Source organism: Scomber scombrus, chromosome 5 (genome assembly GCF_963691925.1).
Source record: "Scomber scombrus chromosome 5, fScoSco1.1, whole genome shotgun sequence".
NCBI lineage: Eukaryota > Metazoa > Chordata > Actinopteri > Scombriformes > Scombridae > Scomber > Scomber scombrus.
Window position 1 is genome coordinate 9514430 of NC_084974.1, and position 19831 is coordinate 9534260.

Below are 19831 nucleotides of genomic sequence, written 5' to 3' on the forward strand. Positions count from 1 at the left end.
TCAAAGTTAAATCTTTTTTAAGTCTTCATACTGACAGCTATCTTGCGTGTGGTCTTCCAGCCCTTAGTTTGGTCTGACAGGTCACATGACGTCATCAACAGGCACAGCAGCATGGAGCGGTGGGTTGTGCTTTTTGGATCGTATCCATCTGAAACACACACACGCAAGCACACACACACACACACACACACACACACACACACACACACACACACACACACACACACACACACACACACACACACACACACACACACACAAATTACTTTATCTAAACAGCATTTCAAACATATGTCTCTTTGAAACTATAGAGAGATACTTTTCGAAGATCAGAGCAAAGCTATTGATTAAATCACTGGACAGGAACTTTTAACTGATATGAAATAATTTCTATATTCTATTCATTTATTGCTTTTTAGTGTCCTATATTCAAAATGCCCAGCCACAATGTGCTGATAGATACTGATGATCAGAAGTCATGGTCATGCCACAGCTGAATGTGTATTTGGTAAAAGGAAAAGATTTTTAAAGGCATCTTGTTTCAAACACTTATTTACACAAGAGGTACACAAGAGGTACACACTGTGGTGTGAAGCAGTTGCTTACTCATTGAGAGGTTTTTAATTAAATGAATTAGTTGAACAGCTCAAAATTGATTTTTACTAAGGAGAAAAACACTCAGGATAACTTATAATTGGCTGCATTCAAGCATAACGAACTATTGGCCAGGAGGTTACGGCCAATTATATTACATAAGAGTGCAGGGGTAAATATTACAAAAAAAGTAGACGATTATTAAGAATGTCAATGAAGAATAGTGAGAGTTTGTCCTCAGATTTCTGCAAAATAAGTCACGCTAGTTAAGAAGCAAGTCATAGTGCAGAGAAAAATGTGTTGATACATAAACAGTCCACATATTTGTCAGTAATTATTAAGCCACAGAATGAATATACACTATATGAGTTAACTTGTAATCAAGAAAAGTCATCACATAATTATCAGAATGGCAGATTTTTAATTTAAAATACAGTATGCTGTTAAAATTATCTGCCTTTTATACGTTTCGTCAGGAGAAATCAGGTTATTTTAATCCTAACTATCTAAAATGAAAAGGAAAAAATAAAAATACTAGTTTGGAGAAAGCAAACAACCCAGAGACACTGAATCCTAAATTGCTCCCAATGGTCAGGCTAGAACCTTGCATGGTAACTAATGTGTGTGAGTGTGTGTGAGTGGGTGAACAAGAGGTAAACTGTGAAGCACTTTGGATAAAAACGCTATATAAATGCAGCCTTTTACCAAGAAACCTTGTTCAGGGTTGTGAGTGAAAAACAAAAGCAGAGAGAGGTTTAGTTATGCGTCTGCGCTGAACTACCGGTACGTAACGTACCATCAGACATCTTCTGCAAGTCCTTGAAAATGCGGAGGTGGTGAGCCAGGTCTGTAGCCAGAATGATGTCTCTCATCAAATCCAGCATGCGCTGGTAATCCTACGAAACAGCAGATAGCAGAATATAATGAATGGAATTTAAAAGTGAGACAGTATGAAGACCTTTGTAATGATTTTATATCTCACCTTCCTGTTGAACTTCTCAAATATGTTGCAGCCTTGAGTGTTCAGAATGGCGATGGCCTGGGCAAAGTGATGTCTCTGTCGATGGAAATGAATATATATAAATAGGGTGCTTTTAAAAGACTGTTGAGTCATGATGCAATACAAAAAGCAAAACAATTTAGATGCCTCCCCTTGCCTCAGTTTGATTTTGGCCACTAGGTGTCATACTAGAGCACAACAACATTGATAACTCACAGACAGTGAAGTTTATCAATAATGGCAGAAACCAGAATAACTGGAAATAAATGCATTTTCTCAGTGTACACAGAGCGTAAACTGAGATTAAGATTTATAAGCACAAAACCCCCATGTTGATAGAAAACATGCTTAAAGCTTTGTTAAATTTTCAGTGAGCTCTCCCAAATCTCTGTGATGTGATGTAAGTGGTTGTGAGTTTACCTCCATCACAGATCCCTCTGAGCTGTAGAGAGCAGCCAGCACAGATTGCTGAAAATAGAAACAGACAGAGAAATGAAACACAATCCTTTCAGTGCACATGTTGTATTGATTCAAATGAAACACTCAATAAAATACGTGTTGTTCTAGTTAACTGTACATGTCGGCCCTAATATGAATCTTAAAACTGCAGAACAAATGATGACAGACAGTTGGCTTATGTGTCATTTAGGTGATGGAGGGGTTATACATGATTATAGTGAAACAGAGCAACATGCTTTAATCACAATGGCATTGCTTGTCTATCTGAGGTGAATCCTCAGATGCAGACATACGACTCTCATATCACTGGCAAAGAAAAGCTTTGTTCTATTTGACATGCTCTCTTCGGAGCATCAAAAAGTCAATTCTTACGCTACATTTTTAAAAATTCAGGTGCAGCGCTGCTCTACTCTACAGAAGGTTTAATGTATTCATTTTAATATATTCTCTCTTTTCTTCCTCTCTTCATTGTACGCCTCTTACAAAGTGTGTGGACTCACCGAGGCCACTTGGAAAGAGTTGTTGGTGCCACGGTGGTCCAGGTCATGGCACATACAGGAGACAAAGAGAGCTAAAATCTCTATGTCCCTAAAAGGAGAGAAGGCAGTGAGCAAGGCAGGAGAAACAACACTTAACATTAGATTACTGAAATCTTTATATATATATATATATATATATATATATATATAATTCCTAAAGGAGCAGAGTGTTGTATACTCACTCGAGGTAGTTGGACAGCCCTAGATTTTTGTAGAGCAAGTAGCAGAAGTGTGAGACGGAGAAGGCATGCATCCAGTTGTGGTAGGGAGGGTCCCTGTAGCCTCTCTTCACCATCAGGACGAATCTGTCAAAAAGACAACAATTTAATCATCTATAATTCAACATGTCGCAAGTGACACACGTAGTCTGAAGGTGCTACATCATATTGATGAAGTATCGCTAACCTCCATCACAACATGATAAAAGAATAATTTTGACCAATAATTTTCCATTATACTGATCAATCCTGACAAAATCTGGTCAGTGGAAAAAGCTGCTTAAACCTCACTTGCCAAGGTGTTTGTACTGAGTCTTATAGTCAAATAGGGCAAATGCATATTTAAAAAAATTAACCTTAAAAAGCAGTTGACAATAATACGGTCAGTCGATGGAAAAGGATAGAAAATAGGGACATAGTCATTTTCTGAATCATATAAGAGGGGAATAGCTCCTCTTATAACATGTGAGGGGAGGACGACTCGTGTATATATATATTATCATATACTCTTTTTGTGGACACAGTGTTTAATGTTGGGAGATGTGCTGTGCTGTTTATGGGCTGGGATTTGTGTATGTATGTATATTTATATGTATATGCATATTTTGTTTTTATTCTGTGTATTTTTTGTTTAATATGGTTGATTTGTTTTTGTTGAAGTTTGATGTCTTTTGTATGATGATTGACATATAAGAAATTGAATAAAAAAGAAAATAGGGACATATTCCAGGATCACAGGGCATGAAAATGTAAAATCAACTTAAACTCTGACTGTTTAAAGTAATAAATAACAGAACTGGAGGACATACACATACACATACACGCAGGCTCTTATATATTTAGTACATGATTGTTGATGGAGTTGTCAGACCTGGCGAGAGTGTGCCGATCGATCTTGTATGTGTTGATGAAACCCATGTCTTCAAACATGCTGAGGACACACTGCAAACACACACAACAGGGTCGGTTACATCAGTTCTGATTTTGTCTTTTTTCCACCCTATTGTCTTAATCTTCCCTCGTTCTTACCATGGGCGTGGTGTCATCAGGCAGTGAGCGCGGCGTGTACGTGAACTCGGCGAAGCAGGGGTGGATCTCCTTCACTGGTTCGATGCCTGTCACCAGCATCTTAGACACCTCGTCCTCTGAAACCTGCAACATACACATACTGAATGATATTGAATAAATGCTATTGATTTTGCCATTAAACACAATGCTTTTCCGTGAGTGAGAGTGACTGACACATGCAAATATAGTTTTACCTTCATGTGGTACTTCATCATTTCATTGGCCAAGTGGGATCTGAACTGAGCCTCGTGGACTTTCTTGTAGAGCAGAGACTAAAGAAACAACATAATTTACAGTAAGAAACATCATTATGGCCATAAACAGATATATTATGAGGGTTTGGTTCAGTTACAGCATCAGTAGCAGCATCACCAAGAAACATTGCCTTGAACAAAATCCAACATTTTCTGTTTCTTTCTTCTTTTTTTCCCCATTTTGGCTCTTGCACAGATTGTTGTTGTGGGCTGAAATTGTGTTTGATCTTTCTCACCCTAAGGAGATTGATTTTAAAGTGGGGTAAAATGTTTTTGTGACAACAGTTCCAGAAAATTGGCGAGTCCCAGCACAAGTCACAAACTTTGCCTCCTGCTTATTTTCAGTCAACCAGCTGAGCTCATTTTTTGCCAAAATGTGCTTGGGTACACACTTGCTTTGGTGTGTGTGTGTGTGTGTGTGTGTGTGTGTGTGTGTGTGTGTGTGTATGTGCGCGTGCGTGTTCATCTCATTTCATCTCATCTCAATATCAAATTCAAGACTCATGATAGACAAGTGTACTCTAACTTTCTGAGGGCTTTTTTCCCCACTATCACAGCCCTGTACAAAACAGTATAACTCAAACTGATCACTGCTTACATTTTAACGCATGAGGGAGTTTTTCTTTACAGCCCACAGCATACACACACAGTGAACATTAATAATGCATTTGGTCATGCTTAAATGATTGATGAGCTGCCTAGAAGGCAATTATTTTCCCAATCAAATATCTTTATAGTAGAAGAACTATTGAGTACCTGCAGTCATTCATAGGTCAGACTCTACAAGAGCTATTTAATGTGAAGGTGGATCGGAAATGCTGAATAAAACATCACAGCTACACTTTTCTGACTGTGTCTGTGCCTCAAAGTATTATAATGTTATCTGACACATTATTTAAAATCATTTACACAGAAAAGCTGCCACTAGCATTACTGTCTCTGCAAACCCACTTCTGTCAATCACTGATATGGAAAAAGGCTGCAATGAAAAGACAAGTTTGTTCATCACTCACGTTTTGAAAAAGCAGATGAATTAAATGTTTTAAATTGAGGTTGTGGCTCTGATAGATTTGCAAAGTATTGGTAAAAAGATTTAGCTGTAATCTCTTTCTCTGATCAGCATTATTATCACAAATGTCTTCATCATCATCATCATCATCTCAGTAAGGTTCATCTAGTGGTTCAACTGAATGTGTGTTAATGGCTTTGCGGTAGCTGTTCAATGCCTATGCACTACACTGTAGAGTAAAAGCCACTCAGTTCCATCATGAATATTTTTAAATTTCCATTGAGACTTTTGCTCGACTCTGTCTTGACTGTGCATTTTGCTTCCACTGAACTGATCCCATTTTTGCCAGACAGGATCGATCTTTTCAGCAGCACTAACTACAGATTTACAACCCTGTTTAAAGGAGTAAGATAGTCCTAATGATGGATATACTATAAGTGCCTTTCTTTGCAGCCAAATGAATCAAAGAGGGATTTGAATTTAAATACATTTTGAGCAATCTTTAAAACCAAGTTAAATTTTTTTAATGAGCTTGCAGTCATGGTAATGATTGATGATTGTTTACAATGAGCCGACGTGTATGCAGATAAATGTTGGAGAGGAGACTCACATGGGCAATGCTGATACCACAGTAGATAGAGAAAGCTGTGGCCAGATCCTCATCGAAGCGGTTGAACCATGGCCCATTCATTTTATTCACCAACTCAGCGACCCCGATCACCTCTGGAGGAGAGAGAGAGAGAGAGAGAGAGAGAGAGAGAGAGAGAGAGAGAGAGAGAGAGAGAGAGAGAGAGAGAGAGAGAGAGAGAGAGAGAGAGAGAGAGAGAGAGAGAGAGCAAGAGAGGGATTTAAAGAGGGAAAGATGAAGAGCGAGAAAATGGACGGTGAGGCATTGAGGGAGGCAGCGGGTTAAAGAGGGCAACGAGAGCGGGATAGAGAAATGGATGAGTGAGACAAAGTTGATGATGAAGAAAAATGGAAAGTAGAAGATGAGAGTCAAGGACGGGAAAATGAGGTGCAGAATGCAACAGTCGGAGCTGCAGAAAAGACATTGAATCAAATAGGTCCACTAACTTAAATTTATTCCACACTGTGGGTGAACCTAATTGCACATAAAAAAGATCCAAATTCTAACTCCCATAACTTTGAGAGCTTCAGATGGTTTTCTATAGAAGTTTCTCTGCTTAGGGACAGCAAGAAGTCAGGAGCAGCATCAAAAAGAGAGTTTTCTGTAAGTATGGAGTCCAAGTAAGTAAGTGCACAGTCTAACATTTAGGCATAAGGATGTGATGTAACATCTCTTGGTGCTATTCTGGGACAGCACCTGCGTAGAAAAGTGGCTTAGTTTTTAAAAAGGTAGGTAGGTATGTACTGTAGAGGATGATAATGTGGAGACACTGAAATGAAAAGTCAATATTGGTAGTTATTACATTAACAGTAACCTCATTATCACTTTATTGGACATTACAGGGACAACTGGACGCCTCTGGTTACAGATAGAAGAGTGATTTCTCTGCCTGTTTAAAATTTTGACAGCTACTTGGAGTTTTCATGAATACTGTCAAAACGCCTGAGTTAAAGCAACATGTCTATTCTTACCGTTGTTCTCATCTTTGATTGGGAAGCAGAGGATGTTTCGAGTCTTGAAGCCGGTGCTGTCATCCACACCGCGGTAGAAAAGAGGATGGGAGTAGGCATCTTTAATGTTCAGGATCTGACCCGTGGTCGCCACATGACCTGCAATACCCTGATCTGCTGGGATGCGGAACTCGTTCTGTACTCGTAAAAAGACACACACAATTACTTATGTCATCTGCGCACATTAATAATGGTTATTTGATAGTTGACAGGAGAGACAGGAAACGGGAGGAGAGATGAAAGAGAGATGACCAAGCAGGGGTGTTTTATTTCCAAGTCTGGATGTCGGTTGTTTGTTTAATGTCGTACCCAATTACTCTCTCCTGTGATTTCCTGTTTGCCTCTACTGTCAACTCTCTAATAAATGCATAAAAAATGCTCCCGAAAATACTTGACAATGTCAGTAAATACAACCAGACTCAACGTGGTAAAGAGAAAACACAAGATACATCATTATATTGTGAAAAACTATCAATACATACAGATTTAAAGTGAGCATCAGTTTGAGAATGAAAGTGCTTGTGTGTTGTACCTCTTCATCACTGACCACGCCCCCGTCAAACACCTTCGCCACCAACTCATGGCTGAGGCGATCCAGCAGGAACACTGAACAGCTAGAGAGCAGAGAAAGGGAGGGAGTCAGAGACGGGGTGATGGAGAACGGAGCAAAGCAGAGAAAATGAGAGCGTTTTTGTTTCATTTCATCTCAGGTCATTTTGTAACTTTAATAAATGAGGTAAGTTAGTTAAGGACAAATTGCCAAGATAGCCTTTGCAAATGGAGATAAAGACATTCACACTGTACACACACACACACACACACACACACACACACACACACACACACACACACACACACACACACACACACACACACACACACACACACACACACACACACACACACACACACACACACACACACTGAAGCAACCCTTTGAAGATGAATCAGAGGACTTACATCTCAGCACCGCTGAGGTTCCTGGCCTCCACTATAATTTCCTGTAACAGCACTGACACATCATCTGAAAGAATTAGAGAGAAGGAGAGAGAAAAAAAAGCAGGGTGAGGGGAAATAAAAGGAAAACCGTGGAAATACAATGCATATAACAAAGAGATCCCATCATGAGTACAGGTGGATCTACTGTACAAGTTGTAATCAACAGCTCAGTACAGTGAAAGGCTATTTACTTTTCCTGTGGATCAATTATTTTGTACTTGAAATCATGATGATTCATCAATGACTAATTCTACTATTGGTGCTTACTGTTCTGGATAGGAATTGAAATGACTCGGTGTAATTACAGGATAGAGAGGGGGAGCCATCAATTTTAATGCCCTTTTGATTTTATGGTTATGATCTTGGGTGTAATCACCTTTAGGGTCGGTAATATCACATTCAATTACGTGCACCATTTGTTTCATTAGGTGATCACTTAAGTATCGGCCATTAATGCAAATAGTCCCGCAACCTTCCCTCTCCACAGAGACAGACAAACAGAGGAGGAAACACTTACCCAAGTGTGTGAAGAGATTCTTGGCCACTTGTAAGAGTGCCTGTGTGGAGAAACAGTCGACGTGGAAAGCTTTTTAAATGGCATCCTCAGGTGTACTTATGTATGCGTACAAGCTGTGTAAGTGTGTGTGTGTGTGTGTGTGCTGGGGGGCATTTGCGATACCTGGCACTCCACTTTGAGTTTCTGTTCTTTCTGGAAAGCCAAAGTTGAAGTGAGGACCGTTGAAGTGTAGCAGAAACAGTGCTGAATTGCGTGCTCATCTGCCTCTGTGTGTCTGTTGTGGAGAAAACACACACACACACACACACAGTTGAATGGACAATTATGAATTTAGGCAGAACTAATAGGCTGCTGTGGGATTTGGGTACATTGGATATTCAAGATCATTATAATCACAAATATTTTGCATGAGCCTGTGTTGCCATTAACACATTTCTGAGACGTAAAGAAATTCAAGATGCACATTAAACTCAATACACATGAGAAAAAAAGCACCTACAAGTGTGTGTAAATGAATATCAGAGGAAATGAACAGTGCCAAACTCTGGTTTCCTGCAGGTAGCGGCTGTGGCTGTCACTATCAACAAAATGATGTGTGAACTTGACAGCGTTAAGCAGGCAATTTAAGACTGATGAATTATCTGCAGAGTTTCTGAGGGTAGTAATTGCCTGCAGTTATCTCTTGTTGTCTACAGAGGGCAGTGGCACATTGTTGTGCTGATGTCAGGAGCAAAGTACATCTCCAGGACTCCCAGGAATCTTAGCAAAGGAGGTAGGATTTGATTTGTACCCAGGCCTTTGGGAAATAAACTTCACTCTGACAATAGGTTCAAGTCATGTATGACTGACATTCAGGAAAAGGTACACAGAGCAGTGGGCCTCAGTGTTGTAAGTCAGGTTGAAGAACCGTTTTCTGTGTTATCAGCTAGTAACTGGCAGTCGCAGTAGAAAATAGTCTCCACAGAGAGAATGAAAACCAGCAGCAGTCCGTTTCCAAAGACCAGTCGGACACACGCAGTGACACTTTCCTCAGAGACCAGTGTTTATGAAAAAGAACGTGTATAACAATGTGTGCACCTTGTTTGGTTTTGTGTACACTGATGCAGCCGTGGGGTTGGCAGCGGCTTCTCAGAGGCAAAGATAGAATGAGACTCTGTGTTTCCTCATGAATAAATCCATCAAAACACAACTACTGACATTGCTGTAAATTTAAATTTCAACAAAATAACTCCTGGGGTTGGTGTTATATATATCAATGAGCTCCTACAATTCTCATACTGCTAACAGGACAAATGTATTGTGACATCATGGTTTTTGCCATCTAGGCATTGTCTTCAGTATAATTGTTTCTTTTTGAGACTACAACTGCACATTTTCAATCTGCTCTGCAGTAAAACATGATTCACTGAAGTTTTTTTCCCTCTGTTGGCACCAAAACTGAGTATTGGACCAGTTACTGGGGAGCCCAAACATGCCTAGAATCAGAATATATTTTCATGCACCTGGCTACGAGGCAAAATTACACTTTCTGGAGGCCAGCCATATGTTCAACTCCCTTAAAACTCTACATATGAATGCACCATCCATATGACGAGAGGATGTATCTATGAGATATATAGCTCTACTAAAACGTGGATGACTGTGTTCTGAGCAAAGGATAGATTTATCACATTTTATGCACAGTTGCTACCATAATCCTGCTGCTGTTACTATGGTAATGAGATGCCAACTCTGTCATAAGTGCCAGTGGCAGAGAGAGAAATTATAGGACATGATCCCTTCTCATCTATCTTAGTCTTCAGAAAGTGAGCACATAACTGTGTGTGTGAATGTGCTTACTGTAACATACAGTAAGTAGAGACATGTGCTTCCTGATGAGAGGGTCAGAGATGATAGACAGATAGACAGATAGATAGATAGATAGATAGATAGATAGATAGATAGATAGATAGATAGATAGATAGATAGATAGATAGATAGATAGATAGATAGATAGATAGATAGATAGATAGATAGATAGATAGATAGATAGATAGATAGATAGATAGATAGATAGATAGATAGATGTTAAACACATAAGCACGGACACATAATTGGAGTGGTTTTTTACTGATTTCTGTATTCAAGAGATAGCAGCATCACTCTGGCAGCACACACACACACACACACACACACACACACACACACACACACACACACACACACACACACACACACACACACACACACACACACACACACACACACTACATGCCAAAACGAGGTGCCAAACGATGGAGCCAAGCCACCCGTTGCTGTTAGACTCATGACCTGACTCCAGATCATCACTTGGCCATCTGCATGGTTACACACTTAGAAACCAGGTGACTTGACACAGTCTCCGCTGTCATGGTACCCATTCATGAGGGGTTGTCTGGTACTTTCTGCTGGTTAGCGTCAGATTTCGGTGGAAATAGCAGCGAAAACTTGACAAGTCTGAGCTGTTGAGCTGTTGAGCTGGAGTGATCAGGATACCCATCCCAGCATTAAGTCGCTGTCAGATAAATCTTTGAATCTACCATGAGTCAGCGCTTTAGGAATTAGGAAAATCTAAATCATTTTCAGAAGCATTTTAAGTATACTTCAGCAGTAAGCCATCAGCGGCTGCGTCACAGTGATTCTTGAAGAGCTAAATAAGATTTCACCCTAACATCTCAACTCTGCATGAACTGTTTCACATCTGTTTAAAAGTCGTCAGCTGCAAAAATAAGACATAAGGTTAAACGATAGCTTACAGTGTGAATACAGTCATTCACATGTGTACGTACCTCTGCCCACCCTGCTTGTTGAAGGCGCACGCTAGCGCCACCACCTGACTGGTGGCTCTGCTTGCAACTGGGACACAGAGCATGGACGAGATCTCACAGCCCAACATACTGGACAGCTGTCTGCGCTCCTCCTGGGAGGAACAGAGGCACAATGAGATTAGATCAATACACGAACATAACAAACAGACACACACACAGTGACACAGATACAGTAGATAGATGTCTTCTTACCGCACTGATGTCCTGAAGAGTAATTGACTTCTTCTTCTCAACAACCTGACCAAAACGTCCAAACATCAGCTGCACAGAGAAAGAAAAAAACAAGAGAAAGAGAGGGTGAGGGAAAGTGAGGGATGTTAAAAAAAACTGTAATGAGGGCAACAGACAGGAAGACAGGAATACAGGAAGACAGGAGAATTATAAAGTCCCTGGAGATTTATTTTTTTAGGGAGGGTTTAATAAATAAATAAATAAAGGTTGTTTATTCTGAGTGAAGTCTATAACATCCCTTGTTAGACTAGCACACATAGCCCATCCAGTTTTCTTATGCCCTAATATTTCTCTACACCAACTATTATCACGATTTCATGCCTCATTTAGCCTTGGGTGCACAGTCTATTCACACCGTAATGGAAAAACCTGTTTTAAAAATGCTACATCTGCACCACAAGCAGAGACAGGAGACTCAAAGCGAGCCAAAGGAAGTGATTACTTCCTTTGCCCAAATTTCATAATTATAACCCCTGCCAGGGATTATAAAAGATTACATGTGGGAAGTTTATTCTGTCGTGTCAGTCAAAGAAACCTACATGTAGGGTTGTAACACTTGTATTAATGGTGGACTCCCTTAAAAAAGAAAACAAACCTCCCTGAATTCAGGACGTTAGACCGGCCCACGGCCCCCAGTGTAACAAACACAAGTGCATAAATGAAGGGAAAAAATAAACCTACAAATAAGTACATGTTTATAGTGATGAATAACAGGGAATAGTGATCACAAACAAAAAATAAATGCAACTAAATGTAAAAGAAACTGACAAATATTTGTGTGAATAAATCATTGTTGGCCTCACCGGGAAGCTGATCTCCTCCTCTAGGACTTTGTCTCCAACTACCTAAAGGTTACAGAGGTCAAAGGTCACAGTTTATTCAAATGTTAATGATAAGTCATTTTTAAAATTGATGCCATTTATATAATGTATGTATTATGTGTGTGTGTGTGTGTGTGTGTGTGTGTGTGTGTGTGTGTGTGTGTGTGTGTGTGTGTGTGTGTGTGTGTGTGTGTGTGTGTTCAGGGGGTAGGGAGAGACAGGAAGAGGACATTTTTCCTTTGTGTGTGTTGTCCCTTTGATAGCAAATGCGCATGATGGAGGTAGAGATGTGGGAAATTGTGTGTGTGTGTGTATGTGTTTGTTTGTGTGTGTTTGTTTGTTTGTGTGTGTGTGTGTGTGTGTGTGTGTGTGTGTGTGTGTGTACCTGGCAGAAAAGCTGGTGGTTGTCCTCAGACACCAGTAGCAGACAACAACACTGCGACTGGGTCTGTTGCTGCAGCTGTGGAGACACGCAAACACAACGTCAGTCCTGAAATATGCTCACAAAATCTGTCTGTATCAGATTTGGTTAAGATTGTTTTTTAAAGCCTCAATTCAAGACTTTCTGAAGCGTGACCTAGGTGTGAAGATAAGATTAGAAATCAGTGGACAATGCAAAATCCTTGGAGCTAGGTTGGAGCGAGAATTCAGTATTATTTTTATTGGCTTGCATTAAATTGTGAATAAAGGATTATTAGTGTGATTCTTTTTTTAATAATTTAAAGTAAACACAATTTAAACATCTCATATAATAAAATATATGTGTTATACTGAAATAGTGAAGATGTGAGGATTTACTCAACTGTACTTTCAAAGAAATTTTTTTTGAATGGTTGTTCATTATTTTATAATGGACAGCCTGACTTTTACATATATATTCATATATATTCCTGCTAACATGGCTACCTTCTTATTGATGGTTTATTTTTAGAATAAAGCCATTCAGCTCCTCTGATTTCACTCATGAAATCTTAAGTATAAAGTGTCAGAGCATTCATACTTTGAATATGACACAAAATACATTATCATGCTGTGATTTTAGCGGTCAAGGTTTTGCTTTGAGTCCCAACAAAAGCAAGACAAAGTCACTATGAGGTGTCTTTGTGTGTATAAATGAGAAAGTGTGAACATATTGAGCATCTCTGCTGTGCTTTGTACGACCTGCAGGATTGCAACCAATTTCCTGCTGCTATCTGTGATGGGAAACGTTTCATTCATACACACACACACACACACACACACACACACACACACACACACACACACACACACACACACACACACACACACACACACACACACACACACACACACACACACACACACACACCTGTATGCATGCAAAAGGATCTACATGAGCACACACCCACACACAGTCATAATAGCAGCGTTTCCTCGCACAACATTCTTCTATGTAATCCACAGAGCTGGATGCAAAACAAGCAGGACAGGAATAAACACGAGCCACTGCCAGCGCACTCGCCCCCAGTCACATGCACAAGCACCCAACATGCACACACGCATTCACACACACACGCAGCACAAATGTGCACACACACAAAGCATGTTTTTGCACCCACATATAATAATAAGCCCCTCCACCCCCTTTTCCCAAATACTGTTAATCCCATAAGAACCGCCCCGAGCACTTCCCACCAAACTGACGATTCTTCAGAAGCAGCAATCTCCTGCTCCTTTCCCTCCCTCCTCCCTGTCCTCCCTCTCCCCTCACCCCTTTTACAACTGTAACAATAAACAGGCGAAACAAATCATGTCGGATTCAAAATACGTTTAAAACCCCTCCAGACTTTTGCATCACCGTGCCTTCCTCCCTCTCCCTTCCTTCATATGCAGGAAAAATGCAACAATGGCATCAAAGGATGAGGTTTTTAAATGCACGCTGCACTGCTTCACTACTTTGACCCTGTGGATCTGGTCCTGTAGTGTCCAGGTAGCACAGGCGGGTGTAGGGAGAGTGAGCTTGGTCATAGTATTCGCTTACATTTGATGATTTTTACGCAAAGAAAAAGAAATAGATTAGCTTACAACAATTTTCCATTCATATTTTGAGTGACTAATAAAACATTTCAATCTGAAAAAGGCAAAAGTAAGCCACTGACTATGCACCAGAGTCCCTTTAATAATTTACTAAAAAACAAAAGTTATATAAATCTGCGTGCTTAAGCTGCTTTGTAAAATCTTGTTTTTTGAATTAAAAATAAATAAAATAAATGATCTAAAATCCAATTAAAATCCTTTAAACTCCCAGACTTTTTGTTTTTCATAAACAAAAGAGCCCAAGTAAAGTCTATTATGGCTGCAACTAACAATTATACGTCTGCGGATTCTTTTTCCTGATTAAGCTCATAATCATTTGGTCAACAATAGTCTAGAAAAAGTAAAAAATATAAAACATTATATCTTCAAATGTTGTTCTGTCCAAGGACTATGAAAATCCTCACAATTGAGAAATTGTAACCAATAAATACAAAGTTTAAATGCTTCCTGTTTTTAGTCAAACTCAATATAAAAGTCCTTAACGGTCGATAAGTAGTATGAAAAAATATTAGTATGAAAAAGTAAACAGCCTGCGTCTTTGTTCCTTCAATGTAATATAACCTTCAAGTCTCTTATATTATACTATCTCTTTTAATCTCACATTTCTATACATTGTTATCAGGTTGCTGCTGTACAGACTGGAGCTGAAGTCTGATATCTGCTCGCTTTCACCCATCTCACCTATAGCTTCCCTTCCTTCTCTGCAATCAATCACCTCCCTCGCTGCTTCCCTCTGTTTTTACAGAGTGTATCATACATATGGAAGGAGAAGAGAGAGAAGGGGAGCACACTATGGGGAGACTGATAAACTAATTGTGTGATAAATAGACTGTAGTAAAGGTAATGACAGGAAGAAGGGAGAAGCCACTGGGATGAATATCATGTTTTGCATGTGCTGTACGTCTTCGGCTCTTGTGTGCGTGTTCATGTGGGAGCTTATGAGTGATCTCAACCACTTACATAATTGATGACTTTGAGCTGGAGAGAGGCTGCATCAAGGTCATAGAGCTCACCTAAAAGAGAAAAGGGAGAGAGAGAGAGAGAGAGAGAGAGAGAGAGAGAGAGAGAGAGAGAGAGAGAGAGAGAGAGAGAGAGAGAGAGAGAGAGAGAGAGATGGGAGGAAAAACCAGAGAGGAATAAGAGCAGATAGGCATTAAGGAACACAGGGATGCATTGAGACAGGGAGGTCGAGGAAAGGGTGAATAAGAACCAGCAAACAGTAATAATGAAGACAAGACAACGGACGGAGGGTTATCTGAACTGCAGATTGTGACAAAGTGGATGAGAGCATGTCATGTGTCCCCTTTAATCACATTTGTATCATAACTCATACATTTAATTATACATATATTTGTTGTTTTGGATCATAAGTTAGGCAGTAATCAAACTTTGCAGACACTTACTATCCCGGGTTTGTTTGTGTTTTGCAGTATATTGGTTATAAGTTACATTTCAGCAAACTTTTTGGTTAAAATAAAACAAACACTTGTATTAAGTTTAGTTATAGTTTATTGGTTTAATTTGAGGTCATAAGTTCAGTATTTTCTTTATTTTTACTTCTCAGGAGACAATGATTTCCTGCATTTATAGACTGGTAGGGCCATGTGGAGGTGAGTTGTTGCATACATTATTAATGTGGTTTGTGATTTGTTTAAGTTTGGCTGCAGATATGTTGTATGGAGGCTATATAAAAGTGATGCCATTTGGAGGTTGGCAAATGTTAATCTTTTCATTGCTTACCTGAGGAGTGGTTTAGTTTATAGTATTCACTCGGCGGGCCGGCGGAAGGAGTGCAGTGGCTTTGGGACTGCTCAGGTTTTATTTGTTAGAGTGTAGCTGTGTACACGTTACTTTAACTTAATTTAAGTTATACTTATGAGTCGAGTTATGATTAGTTGAGTCAAGTTAATGGTTTCATTTTCCCTTCTTTTTGTTTTGTACATATTTTTTTTTAACATCGTGGCACTTTTTCTTGTAAATAAAACAAGAAGAGTTGGACAGAGACGCAGGGACACAGAAAGCAGGGCGAGGCAGAGGCTGGAAAAAAAACTGAGGAGACTCACTTTTGTTTGATAATTACCAGGGAGTAAACAATATTGATGTATTGTTGCGTGTGCACGAGAACGGCATTAGCATCCCATTATGCATGAGATTTTAAACAGTGTTTTTGCAAAGCGTTCTGTTTTCACACAGTAGCTGTCACACATTCCTTGTGCCAATGACCGAGTCCATCTAAATTCATAGAGCTTTTTATCCAGATGGGCTTCCTCTATTAACATACTTCACCTCCATTATACAGGTGTGTGCATGTGTGATTATGTTTGCCTTTGTGTTTGCAAATACAGGGTGTGGGAAATGTAAGATTTATGTATTTATGCATGCATGTGTGTGTGTTTGTGTGTGTGTGTGTGTGAAAAAGGGAAAAAATGAGAGATCTAAGCAGGAGGAGTATTTAATGTGCTTTTTTGTTTATGTTGTTAACCAAACATGTAATCTGTGTGCTTGTGTGTGTGTTTGTGTGTGTGTGTGTGTGTGTGTGTGTACGTACCACAGAGTTGTAAGATGTTGCGGTCCAACTCGCAGTAGTCCTGGTCTGAAACGTTGAGGTGCAGCAGTGCATTGTGGGTCTGTAAGGGTGAGGGGCTGAGGGGAGGCCTCTGGTAGGACGTCTGAACAACCTGAACGCGCACACATGCCACTGAGGCCTGCACACAGAAACGCACACACGGACACACACAAATTCAGTGAAGATTAAAAAAAAGGAAGAGGGAGAAATGTATTAGACTAAATACTCTCCAACAGAAATAACTGGAGAGATCCTTGGAGAAAACATCACTAGCTTTAGACACATTTTAGAGGAGATATAAACCATCTAGTAGACAGTTAGATACTTTTTGGAGGTTAAACGCTCAGTGATGGATTTTTCTTTTATTGGTATTCATGAGGTCAATCTAAGACTGTGGGGGAGGATATTAACTTTCCTAAGAAACAGAAAGACTTTTTTTTTATTTATAACATCAGAAATGTACAAGTATGGGCAATGAGTTCATAGACAGGCTGTGCCATTTAACATGAATTAAATAAAGAATAAACCTTTCAGTAACACAGCTAATGTTGTCAAGTTGTTGTTTTTTCACATCTAACATAGACAGAGAAGAAGAGGACTTACATGTTTTTCCAGCATATTAAGATGCAGTTCATCTTGATCAGATAGAGGATTACAGCCCACCTGCAGGACACACACACACACACGCACACGCACACACACACACACACACACACACACACACACACACACACACACACACACACACACACACACACACACACACACAGCTCAATATTTTTCTAATGCATTAGATAAGCTTGACTATGGCAAGCTGTGCTGTCTCAGCGGAGCTCATTTTACTGTAAATATCTAATTTTTCATTAAGTATATAGCACTGAGACAAAAACGGATTCTTCACATAATTCGTTAATTTATTAAAAGCCAATTGTGATGTTGTTGAAAGCAAACACTCACCAGTATAACAGCGATGGCCTTGCTCCGCTCCTGGTTCAAGAGAGGAATGACAACAGCTGAAAGAAACAAAGAAAGAAAGAAAAAGAAACAAAAAATCTATTAATAATACAACATATATTGAATCAACAGATTCTTGCTGTTTTTCTTGCCCTTTCATTTTCTCTCCATGTCCTTGTCTCGCTCTTAATCTTTCTTCTTTTTTTAAAATTTATTTTCATGTTCTAATACCAATAGAAATATTGGGGGGGAAATGAACATGAGAAACATAAACCCAATGTCCTTGTATAATACTGTTTATTCTTGTCTTGTTTTCCTGCATTTGCAACAGCAGATTTTTATTGGAGAATTAAGTTTGTTGGTGGTGAGTGTTGCTGGATGTGTGGACAGCAGACGACAACACAAAAAAAGACGTGTTGCCCACATTGCTACCAAACTAGCTCTTATTTCTACAGTATTACTGAATATTCATCAGTGGTATTTATTGATCTGGAGACTGCAGCGTGGTCATGCAAGCTTTAGGGTGTTTCTATGATTACATCCCTCCAGGATTTTCTCTCCTGCATCTCCCCTCTCTGCCTTATAAAAACAAAAAATGTTAATTTCAAAGAAGAATGCAGAGAATATTTATTCTTCTCCTTGTGAACTCGTCTCATATTTTCTGATCGTGGACCTTTCATTGCTTTTTTCGGTCTCTCGTCCACATTTGTTGCCCACGCGGTTCCGTACCTCTCCCTCGGCAATCATCATCTCTTGTTCACTACTCCTCTCTAACTCCTTTGGTTTGTTCTTTCCTCCCACGTTCTCACATCCCTCTGCTCCTCTCCATACACAAGCGTGCGCACACACACACACACACGCACACACACACGCACACAAACACACAGATGCTGGTCCATTTGTCTGTCCACCAGCATCACTCAAGCCCACCCTACTCAAAAATAAAAGCCCTTCAACACACAAACACACACACACACCTCTTTTGTGCGCTGGTAACGGTGCTGCAAGGCAAATTCTGTATTTCTCTGGCAGTTCGGATGAAGGAAGGCCGGCACACTGACATCGCTTCAGCTGGTCCACGACATTCCTAAGACAGATGGTTACAAGTTGAGTTTGACTCGAGTTTGAGAAATACAATAAGTACATTACATACATTTGTCAAAGTTAGAAACAGAGACGGTGTGTCAGACACCAGGGAGACAAAGAGGAAAAAGGGGATTTAAAAGGCAGTCGGAGCAAATGGAAAAACAATTGCCTGCATTACAAAAACAGACACATCATGCTAATTGACGCTCACCCAAACAAAAAAAAAACCCACACACACACATGAATAGATCTATTATTCATTGTAAAATTATATGAATTCTACATAACCATGTGTTTGTGCGTGTGTGGCCAGGTGTGAAGCCAGGTGTGACGAAGGCGAATGTGTCTGTGCGTGTTATATTCAAGACAGACGGCAGCTTTCTCATGCTAAAATATGAGATGAGGATTTATTTATTCTGGACTGACTAGTTCCAGCAGACACAAAGACACACACATTTGCACACATGCACAAAACATGCGGCAACATCACTGCATGCTTTAGCGAGCACACACACGTGCTTGCATGAATATGGAAATAAGGGACGAAAAGAAGTAAAATAGTTTCACTCTTGCACACAGGTAAATTCATGATCTACGTGCCTCACATGATAATCTATTGAACCCCCTGGCAGCGACTCGCACACACACGGCAGCAGTCACTCCATTACCTGTGCACAGAGACTGAAATCCCCTCAAACCATTGCAGTCAAATCTCTGCATGGTGCTTTGATTTAAAAGTGTCCATTTATTTCAGTTCACTGAGGACTCGTCCACTTTGGTCAGAAAACATTCTCGTTGTTGTTTACCATCGCTGCAAATACAGCTGACCTTTATGTAATGTCTTTTTTCAAAACAGCTTTCCTGCACAATCATTGATTTAATTCATACTGGGAAGGGCAAAGAGCAAAAAATCTCACACTGGCAGTAAAGAACAACACTATAATTTAGTGTTATGTCTGCACACATGACAATCT

General features: G+C 39.8%; 1 protein-coding gene across 1 annotated transcript in view; it reads right to left on the reverse strand.

Annotated features, from left to right (window-relative positions):
• Nucleotides 1-19831, reverse strand: part of LOC133980381 (cGMP-dependent 3',5'-cyclic phosphodiesterase) — a 159206-nt gene that overhangs the window by 3498 nt on the left and 135877 nt on the right. The window contains exons 5-28 of the mRNA XM_062419087.1: nt 18749-18858; nt 17775-17830; nt 17421-17480; nt 16800-16956; nt 15212-15264; nt 12579-12653; nt 12176-12217; nt 11334-11402; nt 11103-11233; nt 8458-8569; nt 8296-8335; nt 7740-7803; nt 7312-7393; nt 6741-6915; nt 5752-5864; nt 4073-4150; nt 3840-3962; nt 3682-3752; nt 2775-2897; nt 2554-2641; nt 2015-2062; nt 1577-1651; nt 1391-1490; nt 36-148 (exon numbers count right to left, since the gene is read on the reverse strand). Coding sequence (XP_062275071.1) covers nt 36-148; nt 1391-1490; nt 1577-1651; nt 2015-2062; nt 2554-2641; nt 2775-2897; nt 3682-3752; nt 3840-3962; nt 4073-4150; nt 5752-5864; nt 6741-6915; nt 7312-7393; nt 7740-7803; nt 8296-8335; nt 8458-8569; nt 11103-11233; nt 11334-11402; nt 12176-12217; nt 12579-12653; nt 15212-15264; nt 16800-16956; nt 17421-17480; nt 17775-17830; nt 18749-18858 — 2158 coding nt within the window. The remainder of the gene's footprint in view (nt 1-35; nt 149-1390; nt 1491-1576; nt 1652-2014; nt 2063-2553; nt 2642-2774; nt 2898-3681; nt 3753-3839; nt 3963-4072; nt 4151-5751; nt 5865-6740; nt 6916-7311; nt 7394-7739; nt 7804-8295; nt 8336-8457; nt 8570-11102; nt 11234-11333; nt 11403-12175; nt 12218-12578; nt 12654-15211; nt 15265-16799; nt 16957-17420; nt 17481-17774; nt 17831-18748; nt 18859-19831) is intronic.